Here is a 19,764-nt window from a genome sequence, read left to right as displayed (position 1 = left end):
AGTGCTTCGATACATTATTAACATTGTAATACATATAAAGTGTAAGTAATGCGGAGATCATGTAGCGAGTCTGAATTTGTACACATTTACCGAATAACTTTATCGGTTCACAGTCTCATAGATTGGCCCTTGGCCTAATGGGTTCACACGTTCACAACTTAGCCCTTGGCTTCATAATTCCATAACTTAGAATCATAGTTTCACAATTTGGCCCTCGGCCTCTTAAATCCATATTTCACAAGTTGGCTCTCGGCCTCATGGATTCACATTTCACAAGTTCTTTCGATGTTTCCATAGTTCACACTGGGTCTCAATTTTATGACTTCACAAGTTCTTTTGGTACTTTCACAACTTCACACTGTTTCTTAATTTTATAAGCTCACATTTCTTTCCACGTGGCATATATATTAAGTACAATGTTAATAACAATAATACTTAGCGAGATTAAAGTACATCTAGTACTATTACTCACTGTGTTGCGGCGGGGCACTTGATCCTCTTGAAGCGTGTCCTACACATGCACAAGATACACTTTAGTTTCCCTCTTTCTTGTTAAATCAATTCTTGACTCATTTTTCTTCGATTAATTTAACGAACATCATAACAATATAAATTGCAGGTTGTGACAATATTAGAGGGTCCAACACGCAAAACGGAGCGACCCGTGTTTCCCAGCCTGAGCCGCACGTGCGGCTAGGATTCCCGCACGTGCGGCAAAACCTCCCGCACGTGCGGCAGTGATGCCTCGCACGTGCCTTTTTAGCAGTGTTGAAGTCCAAAATTTGCCATTTTTCCCGCACGTGCGGCCATGACTCCCGCACGTGCGGCTGGGGCTCCCGCACGTGCGGCCTTGGACCCCGCACGTGCGGCGATTCTGCGCAAAAAAGTCCGAAAATTCTGCACAATTCCATCCTTCTGCAGATATGTTTAGGGCCTCAAAACTTAACTATAATTTGCTAATGTAAAGGCTCAAATGCATGTGAATAAGCATCAAAATACATACTTCATTTGAATATAAGTTAAATCATTAATCCACACTCATAAACACTCCCCATTTCATGAGATTCCTAACTTTACACACATATATAGACGCATATACACAAAGCCATATCAAATAATAAAAGTCAAGTAACTCAATTGAGTCATAGCTATTTTAAATTAAGTCAAAACATTCACATTAACTTCTTACACACCCTTCGAACCACAATTCCAACCCTTGAGTGCCATGATTTTGAGTATATCTCTCACTATTGAAGAAGAAGGAGCGTTGTAGGAGTTAATTAATATAACATCTACATACCTTGTGCTAAAGTTTCTCAATTCCCCACCTTCTACCCTTCAACCTTTCTCTCTTCTAAGCTTTTCTCTCCAGAGCCATGTATTGAGTCAGGAGGTTGTTTTTGTTTTTATCGAGTGGTCAAGGAACACACAAATACATATATATATATATATATATATAAGGAGGGAATAGGACAAAAATTAATCGTTTAATCATCCCAAATTGAAATTTCACAAAAATGCTCAATATTACTTAAAAATTATGCTGATTCCAATTGCGTAATCACTTTCGGATTATTAAGCCTCTAAGGCCCTTAATTTCTGTTTCTAATTGTCACAGATACTATCCTTACCTAACAGATACAAGTTCAATTCATAAAATATACATACTTAAACTTAATTTCCCATGAAGTTTCACAGTAAGCATTTGAAAGGGCATAATCAAAGATTTAAAATATCTCAGAATCACATACGAGGGTCGGGTTATTACAATACTTGTGTTAGCATGTTTGCATACATTCATTCGTATTGCACGCACCGGGCTCGGCACATCGTACTAATTGCATTTTATTTCAATTCCTACTTGAATACATGTACCAAGTATCGCATTTCACATGCCATTCTTAGATAGCCGAGCCTATTCTAGTTGCATTTTTCATGTGTTGCATTAGGCATCTTAACATAGCTAGGATCATGCATTGATTACTAACTAGCTATTGTTTTGGCTCGGAGTACAAGGTAAGCTTTTATGCTTTAGCATCTTGCATGAGTGTAGGTGTTAACATGACTACATGCTTGCCATGAGGCTAACTGCTTTTATGATATAACTGCCTGAATGCCTGTGGGTGAAGGTTAGATTACTTGAATTGGAACAATTTATTGAAATGTGAGTTTTTAAGCCCACTTGAGAGTGGCAAATCACCATGTTTTCAAAGCCCACTTGAGGGTGGCAAAATCCACATTTTAGCCTACTTGCGAGTAGCAAACCGCTTTCAAAAACAAACATGAGATGTTTTGTTCTAACTTAGGCGATCCAATCTATACTTGTATGCTGTGCGCATCATATAGTAATTCTAGATTAATAATCGGAATAAGAACACATGTGTTTTCAAAAACAAAATATCATGTTTAGTAGTGGCCGATCTTTGATCGAGCGAGCGGGGGTGCTCATTGCATGACCTTCCGCTCTCGTACCCAAGTTCCTGAGCCGAGGCAACTTTGGTGATGACGGACACGTGGCCTTAGGCACGAGTCAGGGTTTCCTAAATTTCTCAAAAATAAAATATTTAGGTGGCGACTCTGTATCTGGCGAAGCAGTCCATGTTTGGCACTTCTTTCTAAAAATTAATTTTTCAAAACGATTTGCTGGATTTGGACTCTTTGGTGATTTATCAATCTCGTATTGCACTTTGCAAGATCAGATTAAGAACCGTGACATTGAGTCCGAACTATAGTGAGCCCCAATGAACAAAACGGGATTTTCCCGGGACGTTCGGGCGCGTCTACAATGATCATCTTGCAAGAACATCTGTAGATGTTAATTTGTTTCTATCTAAGAATATACAGGAAAGTATTTCTCGATTAGAGTATGCCAAAATTATTAGAAGCTTAATGTACTTGATGAACTGCACTCGCCCGGATATTACTTATGCAGTAAGTAAATTAAGTAGATATACGAGTAATCCAGGAGTAGAACACTGAAAAGAAATTATAACGGTTTTAAGATATCTTCGATTTACTCGTAACATTGGGCTGAATTACGTTAGATAGCCAGCAGTACTTGAAGGTTATTGTGATGCAAACTGGGTATCGGATACTAGAGACTCAAAGTCCACCAGTGGGTATGTCTTTACGCTTGATAGGGCGGCTGTAACTTGGAAATCTTCCAAACAGACTTGCACTGCTAGGTCTACTATAGAATCAGAATTCATAACTTTAGACAAAGTTGGGGAAGAAGTAGAATGGCTTCGTTACTTCCTGGAAGATATTCTAATGTGGCCAAAATCGGTGCCTGCTATATGTATACATTGCGATAGTCAATCAACAATAGGTAGAGCACAGAGTCATATGTATAATGATAAGTCACGACACATTCGTCATCGACATAATATCGTAAGACAACTACTCTCTAATGGAATTATTTCCATTGAATATGTGAAGTCTAAAGACAACATAGCAGGTCCACTAACCAAAGGGTTAGCAAGAGAGCTAGTTGAGAATTCATCGAGGGGAATGGGACTAAAGCCTATTAAATAAGAGTTACCACAACGACAACCCAACCTAGTTGACTAGAGATCCCAAGATCTAGGTTCAAAGGGACAACCGAGTTGTGAATGACTCAAAAGGATCACTGGAAAGTCAAACTCCTACCCATTTCTATGATGAAATAGTGATCTCTGTAGCGTTTTAGGTTAAGTAAACTTTAATAATTCTTATATCTAGGTAAACCTAGTGGAGTATGGCAGGATACTCTTTATAAAAATCACCTATGTGAGTGTGAACTGGGCCGGTTCTATGAGATTTGTGAATGACTACAATTCTCTAGAGCACTCATGAAAGATCAGGTTGTTTAGGGCCAAAATGAACACAATAGTGAGAACGAAACTGTGTTTGGGGATATACTGTGTGAGTTTTATTGTCTTAGTTTACACAAACGGCTGAATAGTTCAAGACATCATGTTCATTGGTTAGCTAGTAAATCCGATAGAGTCTCACAAGGGAAGGTTCAAAGCCAAAAGCTACCTATCCTTTGCAGAATATTTCTAATTTCTGTATTCTTTGTATTAGATTATGTTGTTGCATTTTCTCTCCGTCAAATTTCATTTATGTGGGGGATTGTTGGAAAATTTGGGTTTTATAAGGCTTATTTTAGGCCAACTTTGAAACCAAAATTGAGTGGGCCCCAAACGTCTTTTGGGGTGGGTCTGAAAAGGTGTCGTTTTCTTTCCGCATGGCAAGTCACACGGTGAAGACGGTTCATCAAAACTATTTATGAGTGAATGAGAAGTTGACGTCGTTTTCGGGTTCGTGGAATTGGACATTTAAGTTTTAAATGTGGGTTTCCTTGTGAGGCTTGTCCCACATTGAAACTTGAAGAGAACTTATGTGTGTATATAAGTTATAGGTGTACAACATTGGGTTGGGCCCCAAGTTTGTAGAAGGGAGGAGTTATGGACAAAGTAAACCCTAGCCCAAACCACCATACACGCGTGCCGCCACCGTCTGTCCGGCCGGGCCGGGCGCGGGTGTAGGTTGTGGGTCGGGTCGGTTCTAATATTAATTTTTGGACAAAATTTATTTGAATTTTTAAACGAAATTAAATTCAAATTTTGTACCAAAAATTAAATTAATTTTCTATCTAATTTTATCTCATTCAGTCCGAAATTCCTCACAGATTCAAACTGTTTTTCAGTTATTAAACTCCCAGAAACTGCCCAGCAGTTTCGGATTTAACTGCTAGCAGTTTACAAAATTCAAAATTGTCCAGATCTGTTTCAATTTATTTTGTGTCTGTTTGGAATATTTTTGCATCTGTTCGTTCAAAATATTGCACCTGTTCGGCAGTTTATGTTGCCTATAAATACCAGCCCTATTCCAGCATTTTACCATTTCGAAATTCAGTATTTCTTACCTTCCTTTTGCTCTGTTGCATGATAGAATCTTTATATTTTATAGGAAAAAAAAAATTAGTGAGTTAGAACACAGGTTTTGTTCGCCAAACAAATTGTTTGGAGTGCTACTACAATTTGTGAAGATCATTGTATCTTGGGAGATAGACGTCATATAACGATCCCGGTTTTCCTTTCATTGTTTAATTGTATTCCGGACTCGGTTCTGTGGATGTGTTGTTGTCTTATTCCCGTTTCCGTCCTTTAATCTTTGTATATGAGTCTTGGGTTGTGTTGGGCAGGTTTGAAATAGGTTGGTTGTGTTTGGAAACCAAGGGTTGATGTCCAAATTTTGGGCTTCACGCTCGAGCGGGGCTTTTGACGCTCGAGCGGACCTGTTTGTATATCAGTCCGAAAAATAGCTTTTGGATCACTTTTTCGGGCCAATCTCTCTCTCTAACTTTTCAAAGCTTATGTATGATTATACTAGATTCATCTCATCAAGTAAGATACATGTACATCAATTAGAAGGTGACTAATTATTGATGAATACACCTATATATACAATGTATAGAAGACTAATGCTAATACATTGAATGTGATGGATTCATTATGAATGAATCTTAGAGATAATGCATGTATCTATTATGAATATATAAGATACATTAATCTATCTAATGAATTCATTAATATAAAAGATGCATTATGTATCATGAATGTATGAGATACACTAATCTATTTAATGGAGTTCATTGAATGAATAACTTGAGAGCTTCTTTCTCTCTCTATATATGTATATATATCTTCTCTCTAAAAATCCATCTAGCTCTAGTGTGTTTCTAGCCTAGTTCCTTTGTAAGAAAGGTGGAGTTTGGCGTGGCCTTTGTTTTGATCCGAGAAAGGTTGGGTTTGGAGCACTTTCGAGTTTCTCTCTTCTTCTCCTTGGGTTCTCCATTTGAGGTAGGGATTTCCTTGCTCTTTTTCAATGCCTCGTTCATAGATAGACATGTGGTAGTTTTGTATTGCATGAAAATCATATCCATGTGGGATTTCTTTGAAAATCATGAAGGAGAAACCTAGGGTTGGTTGTTTAAATATGAGTTTGTTAACATTGGTTGTTGTGTGGGCTAATTGAGAAGTAATCTAGCATGATTATTGTTGAAAGAAGAGAAAACCCTAAATTATATTTTGATTTGATAAATTAAAATGGAACATGGTTGGACAATGTTTGTAAATTACTATTGTTAAAGTGGGTTGTATAAAAGTGTTAATGGCTTAGGGATTAACTATGTCATTGAGGTTATTTTGAAATGAGTGTATTGGAATGAGATGAGTCATGGCTTATTTATCCATGGAATTGATTTTGTAAAATGAAAAGAATGGATTTGGTTTTGTGAAATGGGAAAGTGTTTTTGGAATAAGTGGTGGAACACGTTGACTTGAAAAATTATGAAAGTTGATCTTGAAAATGGAAGATGAAATGTTAACTCTATGTGAGTCTTGGAAAATAAATATGAGTATTGAATTATTGTATCATGAGTGTTGAATACACACATTTGGGGGTTTTATCTCTAACTATCATACCAGTGTCGTTGTTGGGTTTAAGATCGCTTGAGAGTTGAGTCTCTTTTAATAGGTGTACTGAATACACGCATCTAGAGGTTTTGTCCTTGGTCATCGGCGGAGGATGACATTGTTGTGTTGAATCGTTGTGTATGTATTACACTTATTGGTTGTGCTTTGTTATATTGAGATGGTTGGTGTTATATACCGCGCTTAGAATGAGGGGTACCAGTGCCTTCCAGCTAGCGCCTGGAGAACTTGGACTAGGTACTATTACCTTCCAGCTTGTGTCTGGAGAATATGGCTAGTCATTTGATCGTAAGGTGTATCCTTAACTTACCGTGCTTATGGCAAGTAGAGTAGAGCTTTTATCATCATTGTCTCAGTGTATCTGAGTATGTCATGAGTTACGATGGTTATGGTTTTGAAAGGCCAAGTTACCTTATTTGTTGATTATACACATGTTGATGATTTGTTATTTCCCTTTTTACTAAAGGCATGCATATATAGATGTGAATGTGTTGTGAATCGACATAAATAGTATTTTATGTTATTTTGGAAAGTGGGAAGGAATTGAATATTTCTTAATATGTTTTGAAAAGGGAAATTGGTTGTAAGAACGAAAAATGGGAAAAAGTAATGGGCTTGGTGAAACTGTTTTCTAGAATTGTTATTGAAATGAAAGTTTGGGAAAGAGGGGTAATGAAAAGAAAAGAAAGGTGAATCGGTTTCAGTGTTGAATGAAATAGCTGATTTTGAGAAACGTTCATACATATGTATATTTTGTATAAACTACCACCTTACTACTCTAGTATGAGATTGAGCATTCATGATCACAACTATCTGTAAGTTGTTATTGTTGAGGACCATGTTGAGATCCCTACTGGACTATATGTTCATCCCAGGTTGTTGAATCTTTTTCAGGTGATAATCAGGATGTGCTACAAGATTTTGGATCTTCATATTTGTTGGTCACGGGGCCTCTTTTGTGTTGGCGAAATGTCATTTATGAAAAAAGGGTTATACCCTTCTTCTTGACTCTTTAATGACGTAAGCCCAAGGACAATTTATTTCGTATGCTCATGTTGTATTTAATTTGCATACGAATGAGAGAATGGTTCTTCATTTCTACTAGTCGAACATTTGAGTTTATTTCCGCATGTGATCTCTGAACTTGAATTAAAGTAATGAATTTGGTAATGATTTCGAGTAATAAAAAGTGGGGCGTGACACGCCATCAGTCCGTAAGCACCATAGCGGGGCGAATCTGTCTTAAGAATAGAGTGTCACACACTCGACTTGGTCTTTAAATATTTATTCGGTTCGGTAAAAATAAATTTGGTACATAATTTATTTTATTTGTTTGATTTGTTTCAATTTATCTATTGTACACAAAAGATTGTTCCATCAAAGAAGAGGTGAGATAGGGATAGTCCTCTTTGAGAAACTTTAATGGGTTTCCACTCTTTGAGTTTGCAAGTGTGAGTGATTGAGAGTGAGAGATATTCAAGACAAAGTATGAAGATGTAAAGTGATAAAGGGTTGCCCTGTTGAATACCTCTCGATAGAAAGAAAGTGTCAGTGATCACCCTATTAAAAAGAATGGCCATGGCTGATGAGGATATGCAAGAGAGAATAAGATCAATCCAGATTTTTGGGAAGGTAAAAAGTTGAGGACTTGGTGGATAAAATCCCATTCAAGTCCGTCATATACTTTTTTAAGGTCGAGCTCGATGAGCATTTGACCTGCTTTTTTGTTTTTTCAATTTGAAGCTATGCACCACCTCTTGTACAATGATGATATTATCATTGCCTTTTCTACCTGGCATAAAGCTGGATTGTAAAGGGCTAATGAGAACATCAATGAAAGGTCTAATATGGGAAACAATGATCTTTGTAATCAGTTTATAAATGGCGTTGCACAACCTAATGGGTCGAAATTGAGTGACAGCTTCGAGTATATCTACTTTGGGAATGAGGCAAATGAAAGTGTGATTTAGATTTGGATTGATGACACCTTTGGTGAAAGCCTCCAAAACAACCTTCGAAACAGAGGTGCCCATCCGGATTCGGGGCTTTCCAAGGATCGAAAGACCACAAAACTTTTTTGATTTCTTCAAAAGTAGGGATGACAGTTCAGAATGAGTATTGTGGTCAATGGTAGGAAACTCGAAGCTAGGCTTAATGGGTTTGAAGTTGGAGGATTCGAGAGGTGTTGCGAAGAGCTTTGTGCAATGATCAATCAAGAGGTTTTTGATGATATTCTCATCATAGACCAGCAATTGAAGTTGTTTTTTAGGGCTGAGATTTTGTTTCTCCTGTGTCAGCACCGATTAATAAAATATCAACAAGAAGATTAGATGGAGGCTCTTTGTCTATCAAATTGAACCATATAATCCTCTTTATCATAATATTAAATTTCTCAACAACTGGTGATACATTATATCACCTTTATATTCAATATTTACATCTCAAACAAACAACACCAAATGTCCTAATAGTATTTATTATTAATTACGAATACTTCTAAAAATGAATTGTATATTTGATACTTTTGAAACCTTTCCAATACTTCTTATTCAGTTTAAGTCATATATCTAAACTATTACGAATTGTGTTTGTAATAAATTTTGATAAATATTATAATATAATTGTTAAAATAAATATAACAATAGTTTTTCAATATATATATATATATATATATTTTAATTTCTTATAAAAAAAAAGAACATAAAGATTAAAGTAATATCTTAATTTTTTAAAATTTATCAAATTAACATAACGTGTCATGCTTATGTCTCATATCTCTATCCATACTTTATAATATATATATATACATACTAATAATACTAACATAGAATTTCAACAACTAAATAAGTAAACAAACTTATATACAGCACTTTGTAGGTGTATAAAAAATAAAATTTAAAAAAAGATCAATTATAATAGAAACAATTTAAATTTAATATTGAATTAAAAATTTTATAGAACCCACTTAAAAATTTTTTAAAAAAAAATTGACTATTGACTATTATATTAATACTAAAATTTTAAAAAATAGTTACAATAATAGAAAGTATAAAATTAATTAGGCCTAACTTAGTCATTATGACTCTTTTAAGGGCTTATCTTAAAGGGGTCAAGAGTTCAACTGTTCGTAGGGGGAAGCTGAATTAGAAGGTAAGTATTTAGTGTTTCATAAGAGTAAGAATACTAATTTCCATATTTAACAACTAACAACTTATTTTTATCGTTAAAAAAAAAAAAATACTTATCATATCGCCATATCCGGATGCATGCTTGATAGGTTATTTGCATATATTCTACATATAAAACATAGAAACTAAAAAATGCATCAGAGCAAAGGAGACTTAAATATTCATCACCCAAAGGAAAACATGATACAGATAAGAGCACACAGTAGTAACATCACCACCACTGACCCACATACATGCCAATGTATACCAAAAAAAAAAGTACTGAATGCAAGTACAATGATGCGTGTGTGTGTGTGTGCATGTGTGTGTGTGATTGTGAGTAATTGATGATCATGAGGCAAAGGCAGCTTCATGATCAGGGTAGGTCTTGTGCTTGTCTTTCTTGTCAGCTGCTTCACCAACACCAACTGCACGTTCAACCATCATCATCTTCACCGATTTCTTCTTTGCTGGAAACACACTACCCTCCTTGGGTTTGAACCAGCACTGTTCTTTGTTTCCTCCACCTTCTCTTCCATGGTTGTTTGCCTGGTTTTCCATCTTCCCCTTGGCCTTGCTTTCCCTCACTCCCCTATCTGCCGTCTCTCTCTCTCTCTCTCTCTCTCTCTCTCAATTGAGTGTTGTTTTTCTTTGAGAGTTGTGAGTAACAAAATGATTAAGGAGGGTATTTATAGAGAGGGATGGCATCTATTCACTTTTGACTAATGCCATTTAAACATTTTTTTTTTTTTTGGTTCAGTGATATTATAAATCCAAAAAATTTTATCTCAAATTTTATTTAGAAACATCTATCCATTATTTAGATTCACACATTTGTGAACTTCACACGGATTCTGATCCTTTTTATTTCATCTATGTAATGGAGGATTTGCATTCCATATATGTAATGACTATAAAATAAGAATATAAAATTTTAATTATTTTAAATTAAAAACGATCACTATACTCAGAACATCTCCAATGCACTAGGCATATAATACTTGTTAGTTAAAATGCCAAGTGTGATTCACTTTTTTCAATTCCAATACACTAGGCATATGATTAGGCATTTTGGCTCAACTCATATTCACTAGCTACATCTAGCTAGCCTTCAACGCTAGGCAAAATGTATTCAATCATTAGGATCATTTCCCTCCATCTTTGTTGTTGACGTGTCATTCTATAAAATTAATAGTATTTGGACAAATAGCTAAAATAAAGAGCATGGTTGGAGTAAAAACATAAAACAGTTGATAGGCAAAATAAAATATATACTTTATAGTAATATTTAGATAGGTAAAATGCCTACTGCCGTTGGAGATGCTCTCACCTTTGGATAATATAATGAAATCCTTCCCTTACAAATAGAACATTACTATTTAAGTCAAAAAATTAGATCTAATTTTCAAGTTCAATGATGTGACAATTAATTAGGATACTTAAAGCAATACTATCTCTCATATTAATTATCAACCAATCATAACACTTACACCTCATTAAATCTAAAAAATAAATTTATAAATCATTTTCGTTACAGATATATATACCAATTCAATTTCTATCATGCACATCTATCTTTGGGAAAGTAGCATTTTCCTTTTTGGTTAGGTAATGCCATATTCTATGCAAAAATTTTGTACGGAGACACTGCTGGAAAAATGACTTTTAGCGGCGTTTTTAAAACGCCGCTATATGTATGAAAAACGCCGCTAATTCCTTTAGTGACGCTTATCACCAAACGTCGAGGACGCGGCCGTCGCTATAAGTTTATGACGCTTTAAAAACGTCGTAAAATTAGTATAGGCGGCGTTTTTAAAAACGCTGCTAAATGCGATAAATAATGATAAAATAACGTCATCCAATATTTAGCGACGTTTTTAAAACGCCGTGATAGATTTTTTTTATTTTAAAAAAATGTCCGTTGGCACTGTAGTGGCGTTTTGAAAAAACGCCGTTATAGCTCTTTTTTTTAAAAAAAAATTGTTCTGAATTTGTTATATTTAACTAAAAAACATACCTGTAATAAAGCTGAAAAATAACAATAATATGAATAAAATTTTACAGCTACTTCAATATATTGACTAAATAAACATTACATGATTGTGTCTGAACCAAAATCAAACAACAAACACAATCAAAAAATAAAAAGAAAAAATAGGTTAAGTCATTTGCTTGCACATGCAGATGCAATGGAATAGTCAAGCATATTACACATCATTACACTGCAGAATAGGGATTCGTATTCAATTAATCATAATAGGTTCATGTACAACAAAGACAATTTTGAGCAGGATACATTCCCAAATCCCAGTCAACACAAAGGAATGCAGAGAGCCCGGTGAACAGTGGCGCTGACACCTTCTCCAACTTCTTCATATAATTTGTAATTTTCTGCATTGAAAGGAAATTTGTTCTCTGACACCTGTTCCATGGTTTCCTTTTATACCACAACATTAATACCCTCTTTTCTCCATATGTAACTCATTTAGAGTGTTATGTGGTTTCTCATTTGTCAACATTACTAAATAAGTAATTCCATAAATTACTCTATAATGACTTTAATAATTTTCCTTTATCGATAGGTATGCCATTCTCAATGGTGCCAGGAATTGCTGCAAAAAACTTTGTCACTAAAGATAAGACAATTTGCAAAACTAAGGGTAAATGTGATTCATGATTGCAACCACACAATAGATCTGATCTATTTCATTTATTGCAACCACACAATAGATGCTAAAAAAAATCATAACAATGCCTGAGGTGGCTTATGAAAATTTTCATAACAATGCCCGCAGTGGCTTAGAAATACGACATATCAAATATCAAATCAAACCTGATAGAAGGCCAAGCATTGAAGCACAATTTTTTCCATGGAGTCCAGTGTATGCAACTATAAAACAACAGTGTATGCAAGTAAGAGAAATTAAAAAAAGTATTCATGTGTGTGAATTACATTATTAAATACCCTCATGAAGCATTTTTAATTATCATTAGTACTTATTATTCAAAAAGCAAATGATCTAGAGTATGATTCAATGAGAGAGAACAATTCAAAAGAGACAAAACTGTATCATGCTAGATTCAAAAAGGAGCACTAATAGAATACAATATGTGATTTTTACTGGTTTAAATACACATTAATTATCATCAATGGTAACAACTATTCTCTCCAAAAAGAATTATGTGTTTTTCTGATTGTAACTATTGAATATTCAAAAAAAAAAAAAAAACTTAGAAAATTAAATGACAATTAAAGTGCTGTGTTTTGTTAATCAAAAAGTATGGGGGAGATAGGAACAGAAAGATATTACCGTGTGGGGAAAAAATAAAAAAGGTAGATAGAAAAGAAGAAAAAGAGAGAAAATTACTCAGTTGATCACGAAAGTAAAAGAGAACTGGAAAAGTAACTACCTTGTATGATGTTTTTTGCTTTGTACAATATATCAAGAAAATGTGAAGCAACACTAGTCTACAATACACCGTTAATTTTACTTCAAGAAAATTCCTTTTTCAAAAGATTTTCTATCAAAATAGAAAGATTTCTATCAGAATGAAATAGATGGAAAATGAGAAACAATGATTTATATGGATGATAAAATCAAAACCGGGAGAGAATTCTAAGAAAAGTCATCAAATCTTCGCATAAATCTTCACAAAGGAATATTAATTACATATATATATATATATATTATTCTTTCTCTGAAACCCTACTTCAATTTTGTGAACTCACAAAACAACAAAAAGAAGAAGAAGAAGAAGAAGAAGAAGAAGAAGAAGAAATAAACAAATAAAAATATAGGAAGAAAAAAAAAAGAACATAAAAATTCTGCAACAATATCAAACTTGATGCATTTCTAAATATATAATGAAGTCTCTCTCATGGACAGATCAGAATGTGTATGTTTAAATGAAGACCAGATTCAGAAGGGGGGGAAATGGGCACTGTTCTTCATCATAAAGAAGTTTGTGTATGTGTTGTGTGTTTGTGTGTGGTTGGAGATGAGATGACTAACCAGTGACTAATGCAGTGAGTTGAGCTTGAGAAGAAGGGAGTAAGAAAGAACAATCTTGTTGAGTAACTTGCTCAGCTGTTGAGTTTGATCCATATCCACTTGGGCCTGCAACACCTGCCAAGTACCTCAGTGTTTTCTTCATCAGGACACAAAACTTGCAATCTCTCTCACCCGACAAACAACAACTGCAACTATAGTAGGAAAGAGCACTCTCTACATAGATACACAAGATATATATATATATATATATATAAGGAACATTGAACTTTCTAGCAGTCCATGCACCACCTAAATAATAGATGGTATGACCAATCAGATCCCTGATTGATGCCAGAGTGTCAGGCTTTTTTGGTTTCGGGTTTGGATCATCTGTTTCCAAAATAGTTTTTTTATTTTATTAATTACATTTAGGTTTTTTCTTTTTCTTTTTCTTAAAAAAAAAATTAAAATCAATTAATAACCACAACTCATAAAAAGAGAAACAATAACTCTTCCAACCACAACTCATAAAAAGAGAAACACCAACTATACCTGAGTAATGGTCACTTGATCCCTTAAGAATTGTAGATCTGTAACAAGAACTTCTAAACTAGCTCTAGCATTTTCCAAATTCTTTTGTAGAAGATCAGTGGCCTGCATTTTGAAGTTTGAAGCACTTAAAATCTCGTGTCCGTGTGTAAATGCTAACATCTTAAGATTACAAGTGGGGTACCTCTTCACATGAGTACTCCAGCATGACATTTGCTCCCAGCCATAAACATACTGAATCAGTATCCTCGATGCATGCTCGGGAATAGATGCCTTCTGACACTTCAAAATCAACTAATAATGCCTGCAACCAGAATACGAAAACACATAAATATAGGAATATGTACGATACAATATGAGGGGCTGAAAAGCATTGGCTTGAAGTTTTTCAACACAAACTAGAAGGTCCGCATTTGATACCAATACCATAGGTTTTATGTGCATGTGACACAACTGCTACACTTACCCAACATCAATGTGAAAAATTAGAGCCCACCATTTTAAAGTTGAATATTCTATTCACCACACATGCATAAACTTGCATCAACTAATGCTCATAAACCCAAGAGAGCTAATGATCCAGTAACAGAAATCATGCTCTTGACCACATTATATCCATCCGTACAAAACCAAAATAAGCAAATAAAACTAACGAGGTCTGCCTTCACACCAGTAAACTGTCATCTCAATTTCAAATCTCAGTTGACAGCTCAGTTATATATAGGTTTACTCAAACTACAGAAATATTTAAAAATTTCTGAAGTTAAAAACGAACCTCGCCAGTACCCTTCTTAGCTTGCAAAGTAGCAACTACATCTAAGCACTTCTCAACATGTTGCAAGCCTGTTCACTTCTGTACATACGAAATAAAATGTATTAACTCAATGATATGGTCAATCCGAAATAAAATGTCTTAACCAAACAGGGCCATCTCACTCAATAGTCAATCCGAAATAAAATGTCTTAACTCAATGAGGAATATAGATTTAATCTCTCAAATTTCCAAATCATCTTGTGCAACCTCATGTTCATTCTTGCAGTTAAGTATGAAGCTCGGCTTGAGGATGGAACACTTGTGTCAAAATCTGATGGGGTGGAATTCACTGTTAGAAATGGTTTGTATTGTTGAAATTAGTTTTAATATCGTTTTTCTTTTATCTTCTTGGTTTATAGGTTATTTTCAAGTATTTCTTGACATGGTGATCCTTTGTGCAGGGTATTTCTGTCCTGCCCTGTCAAAAGCTGTGAAAACAATGAAAAAGGGTGAAATGGTCCATCTGACAGTGAAGCCACAATGTAAGTTCACTTAAAATATCGCTTGAACCTCTGCTATGATAAGTAATATGGCGTTAAATTTTCATAAATTTTTGTAAATTGCCACAGATGCATTTGGGGAGAAGGGCAGACCAACAATTGGTGAGGAATGTGCCGTGCCACCAAATGCCACTCTTCAGATAAATCTTGAATTGGTTTCATGGAAAGTTGTTTCAGAAATTACCAATGATAAGAAGGTTTCAAAGAAAATATTGAAGGAAGGAGAGGGATACGAGCGTCCAAATGATGGAGCAGTTGTTCAAGGTAACTAATTTATGTGGACAAAAAACATAGTAAAATAATTTATTATTTACTTCATGTTAGAGATTGGGCAGTCCTATAATTTTATATTCTACCTTTCTGTTGTGGGACAGTAAAATTGATTGGGAAGCTGCAAGACGGGACTGTCTTTCTGAAGAAGGGACATGATGAGGAGCCATTTGAATTCAAATAGATGAAGGTAATTAGCATAATCTTGGCTATATTAGCATTTTTTTGAAGATTTTTGAGTTTCTTGTTTTCTAAATCATTCTAAGCTTGACTTGGGATTGAATTTTGAACATAACAAGTTATTGATGGACTTGATAAACCTGTCAAAACAATGAAGAAGGGAGAGATTGCGCTTGTAACAATTCATCCAGATTATGCTTTTGGTTCATCCGCATCACACCATGAATTAGCTGTTATACCTGCCAATTCCACTGTGTATTACGTGATTGAGATGGTCTCCTTTGTGAAGGTTAGTGTGAAATTAAATACTTCCCGTATCTGATTTGTTTTTTATGTGGATTAAGTGGGACTAACACTAGTGCTTAAAAAACTTGCAACTATAGGAAAAAGAATCTTGGGAAATGAGTACACAGGAGAAGGTTGAAGCTGCTGGAAAGAAGAAAGAAGAAGGGAATGCGTTGTTCAAGGCTGGAAAATACGAGAGAGCCTCAAATAGATATGAAAAGCTGTTATTTTGTGGTTAATTAATTTTGGTTGCCTGTGATAAGTTTATTAGTTTTCTTGCATCTGATCTTCCTGATAACCCTTTTTTTTCCCCTTCTGAGCCACAGGCTGTGAAATTCGTTGAATATGACTCCACATATAGTGATGAGGAGAAGCAACAGGCAAAGGTGCTCAAAGTTACTTGCAATTTGAACAATGCCGCTTGCAAGTTGAAACTAAAAGACTACAAGCAAGAGGAGAGAGCTCTGCACTAAGGTCTTGGAAATTGACGGTAGGAATGTGAAAGCACTTTACAGGAGGGCACAGGCATACATCCAACTTGTTGATTTGGATTTGGCAGAAATAGATATAAAGAAAGCACTTGAAATTGACCCTAATAACAGGTATGTTTTCCCTTACAAATGGCAAATCTAATCTTTTTCTCTGCTAGTCCAAAAATAGACGCATGAATTAAGTGGGAATTGTGCGGGGAAGTTGAGTTGGAACTGGAAGACCGCAATATGTTAATCAATAACAACAATAATAATAGTAATAAAAATAATGAGGATTAACAGAAAAAGATTTATTTAAATACTTGACACAGTTTAGCATAATGCTTTTATATATCTCACTGTTCTCATCTTGATGACCAAGCTACAAACCAACCAATCCATCGACAATGACATATGCATAAAAAAAACAAACTAAAGTGAACACGTGGTCTTCGCTATCCATCAAGAAAAATCATAACCTTCTATCCAATGCAAAGAGAAAAGCCTATTGAAGTGTTAATCTACAATTGAAGCCTAATAAACATATAAATTATAATGTTTGAGACTTACTGATCATTGGGAACTTTAATCAAACATAAACAGATAAAACAAATATGACCAACACCATAAACCACATATCCATATGGAGAGTCAGATTCAGTGTGGAGAAACAAATCTACCTGTTCAAGATCAATCCTAGACTCAATCTCAGACATTTGCCTTGAGCCAACGCCTCTAATCCTCCCAAAGATCAGTCTGGAGCAGACAAACACAATGAAAGTGGCAATCATTCCAAACCCAATAATTGTAGTTATCAAGTTCATGCCTGGACTAGACATAAAAAATGAAGGAAAAAAAAAACATATGTAAATATGTATATATAGCATATATAAATATGTGATGTTCTTGTATTGCATTGTTATGCAGGGATCTATCAAACAACCGTCTCGCAGGAACAGTTCCAGATAATGGTTCCTTTTCACTATTTTCACCATGCACATAGATACAGAGGCACATATACAGCAGAACAGAGCAGCACACAGAAACAGAGGCATAAATTATAACTCTAAATTTTCCATCATGTTTATATTAGCTTCATGTAGATGATTTCTATGAAATCTTGAAAATGAAACTTTCTATTTATGTAGCTTCATGTAGAGAGAGAGAGAGTACCGATTTAAGCTTGAAATGCGAGTAATCGAGGGGTCAAAGTTCAGATCTGGAGCTTCGAAATCGGTTCGATCTGGAGCTTCGATGGAGCTTCGAATATCTGAATCTTCGATGGAAATCACTGAATCTTCGACGGAGCTTCGAAATCGGTTCGATCTGGAGCTTCGAAATTCTGAATCTTCGATGGAAATCACTGAATCTCTGAATCTTCGACGGAGCTTCGAAATCGGTTCGATCTGGAGCTTCGAAATTGCTTCGAATATCTGAATCGATGGAGCTTAGAGAGGGTTGAGAGAGAGAGAGAGAGAGGGCTCAGATTACTCGTATGGGTTGAGAGAGGGCCAGATACAAAATAAGGAAGGCGCGTGAAGTACACCACATTCGGAGGCGTTTTTCAACGCCTCCTATCATAAAACGGTGCCGTTTTGCTTAAAAGAATATGTGGCGTTTATAAAACACCGCTAAATGCTAATAACAGTGACGTTTAAAAAAATGTCGTTAAAAAAACGCCACCGTAACCCTTTTTCCCTGTAGTGAGATGACAAGATGGCAACATTTTTTTTTTTTTCAAATTAATATTTTCTTATTTTGCAACCTAATGGTATTAATTGGAATGGAAAGACTATAAAGGGTGTGTTCCGTATACATCTTATAATTAAAGAAAAAAATATCACACTGTCATTCTTTCTAAGTTATAATTAAAAATAAAAATAAAAATCATAGACAAACAATATATAAGGTATAACCAAAAATTTCGTGAGCTATAATTAAAGAAGAAAATTGATCATAACTAAAAAAAAAAAACATAATAACTTAGAGATGCATATGATAGAGGTATGTATAGTAGAATTTCTATAATTAGAAAGTATCAAATCTCAGAAAATGCTATACAAACAAACAATCTTACAATTTCTCTCTCTCTCTCTAAAAACCTCCACCCTAGGCCTCGTTTTTGGCTGGCCAACGGTCGCCTTTGGCTACGGTGGTCGGTTGGCCCAACGCTTTCCTGTGTTTGTTAGTTAGTTGTCCCTTTAATAAACTTGATTCCCCCATTATCTTCCCACCTAGGTGTGATTTGTGTGCTACTGTTGGTCTTCATTTTTGGTGTTTTAGTACCCGCTATAGATGATTCATTAGGGTTGTAACAGTGCTGTGTTGTTTTCAACAGGGGATGCCTGGAACAAGGGTCAATATAGAGGAGGAGGTTGGTGTTGGACCGGCATAGAAGACATCCAAATTTGGTTAGGATCTTCATTCGAGTGCTCTCTTGTGAGTAGGAGTTTGAGGGGTGAACCCTGTTTCAGATTTATGGAGAAGTATCGATGCTTTGTTTGGGAGGAAACATGGGTGTCGAAGTCGATTCAGATTTGTCTGGTTTTCATTTGAGCGCTCCTCTTCGAGTGGGAGTTTGAGAGGTGAACTTCATCTAGATGTATGGAGGTGTTAGGGTTTGTTCGATGTTTGGATCGTCATCTTAGGAGTTTCTACAACGGGTGTTTGCAAAGAAGTTGGACCTGGGGTATTGTCCTTGGATGTGTTTTGGCCATAGTTTTTCGGTAAAGGGAGTGTTTCCAGTCATGGAGCTTTTGACTATGGAGTTTTCCGGCAATGGAACATTCTTGGTAGAATCAGCGGAGCGTGCATAATGCTTTTCGATGCTATGGTGTAGTGTTGTCAGGCATGGGTCTTGGCATTGGTTGTGTGGGCTGTTGAAAAGAAGAGTTTAGTTGCTTTTGGAAGCACAGCAGCATAGGTGAACAAAATATTTGGGTTGAAAAGTAGAGCGTGGTTTGTTGAAAAGAGGAGTGCAACAGCTTGGGTGTTGAAAATGAAGATTTTGGTTTGTTGAAAAGAAGAGTGCATGAGCAGTTTGGGTGTTTTGGTTTTG

The 19,764-nt window shown here is 35.4% G+C and overlaps 1 protein-coding gene, 1 long non-coding RNA gene and 1 pseudogene across 4 annotated transcripts; 2 read left to right on the top strand and 1 right to left on the bottom strand.

Moving 5' to 3' along the window:
- Positions 1 to 11,693: 11,693 nt before the first annotated feature.
- On the bottom strand, positions 11,694 to 15,186 carry LOC145822842 (uncharacterized). 3 transcript variants are annotated; one of them, XR_014364655.1, is made up of 5 exons: positions 14,963 to 15,186; positions 14,372 to 14,491; positions 14,191 to 14,292; positions 13,660 to 13,773; positions 11,694 to 12,536 (listed from the first exon to the last, which is right to left on the bottom strand). It is a non-coding gene; the product is annotated as an uncharacterized LOC145822842 (long non-coding RNA). The 3 variants fall into 3 exon arrangements; XR_014364654.1 differs by lacking the exon at positions 14,963 to 15,186 and having other exon boundaries at positions 14,372 to 14,697; XR_014364656.1 differs by lacking the exons at positions 11,694 to 12,536; positions 14,963 to 15,186 and adding an exon at positions 13,118 to 13,168 and having other exon boundaries at positions 14,372 to 14,697.
- Positions 15,187 to 15,356: 170 nt separating this feature from the next.
- LOC145821161 (peptidyl-prolyl cis-trans isomerase FKBP62-like) lies at positions 15,357 to 16,954 on the top strand. Its single transcript, XM_082917709.1, has 5 exons — positions 15,357 to 15,483; positions 15,571 to 15,765; positions 15,876 to 15,961; positions 16,071 to 16,240; positions 16,335 to 16,954. The coding sequence occupies exons 1-3, from the start codon at positions 15,384 to 15,386 to the stop codon at positions 15,953 to 15,955; spliced, it is 375 nt and encodes a 124-aa protein (XP_082773835.1). The 5' UTR covers positions 15,357 to 15,383; the 3' UTR covers positions 15,956 to 15,961; positions 16,071 to 16,240; positions 16,335 to 16,954.
- On the top strand, positions 16,103 to 16,709 carry LOC145821934 (peptidyl-prolyl cis-trans isomerase FKBP65 pseudogene; annotated as a pseudogene).
- Positions 16,955 to 19,764: the final 2,810 nt, after the last annotated feature.

This window comes from Camellia sinensis, chromosome 3 (assembly GCF_055761805.1).
Source record: "Camellia sinensis isolate YWXY chromosome 3, ASM5576180v1, whole genome shotgun sequence".
NCBI lineage: Eukaryota > Viridiplantae > Streptophyta > Magnoliopsida > Ericales > Theaceae > Camellia > Camellia sinensis.
The sequence above is the reverse complement of the archived record's forward strand: the minus strand, read 5'-3'. Positions and strand labels throughout refer to the sequence as shown.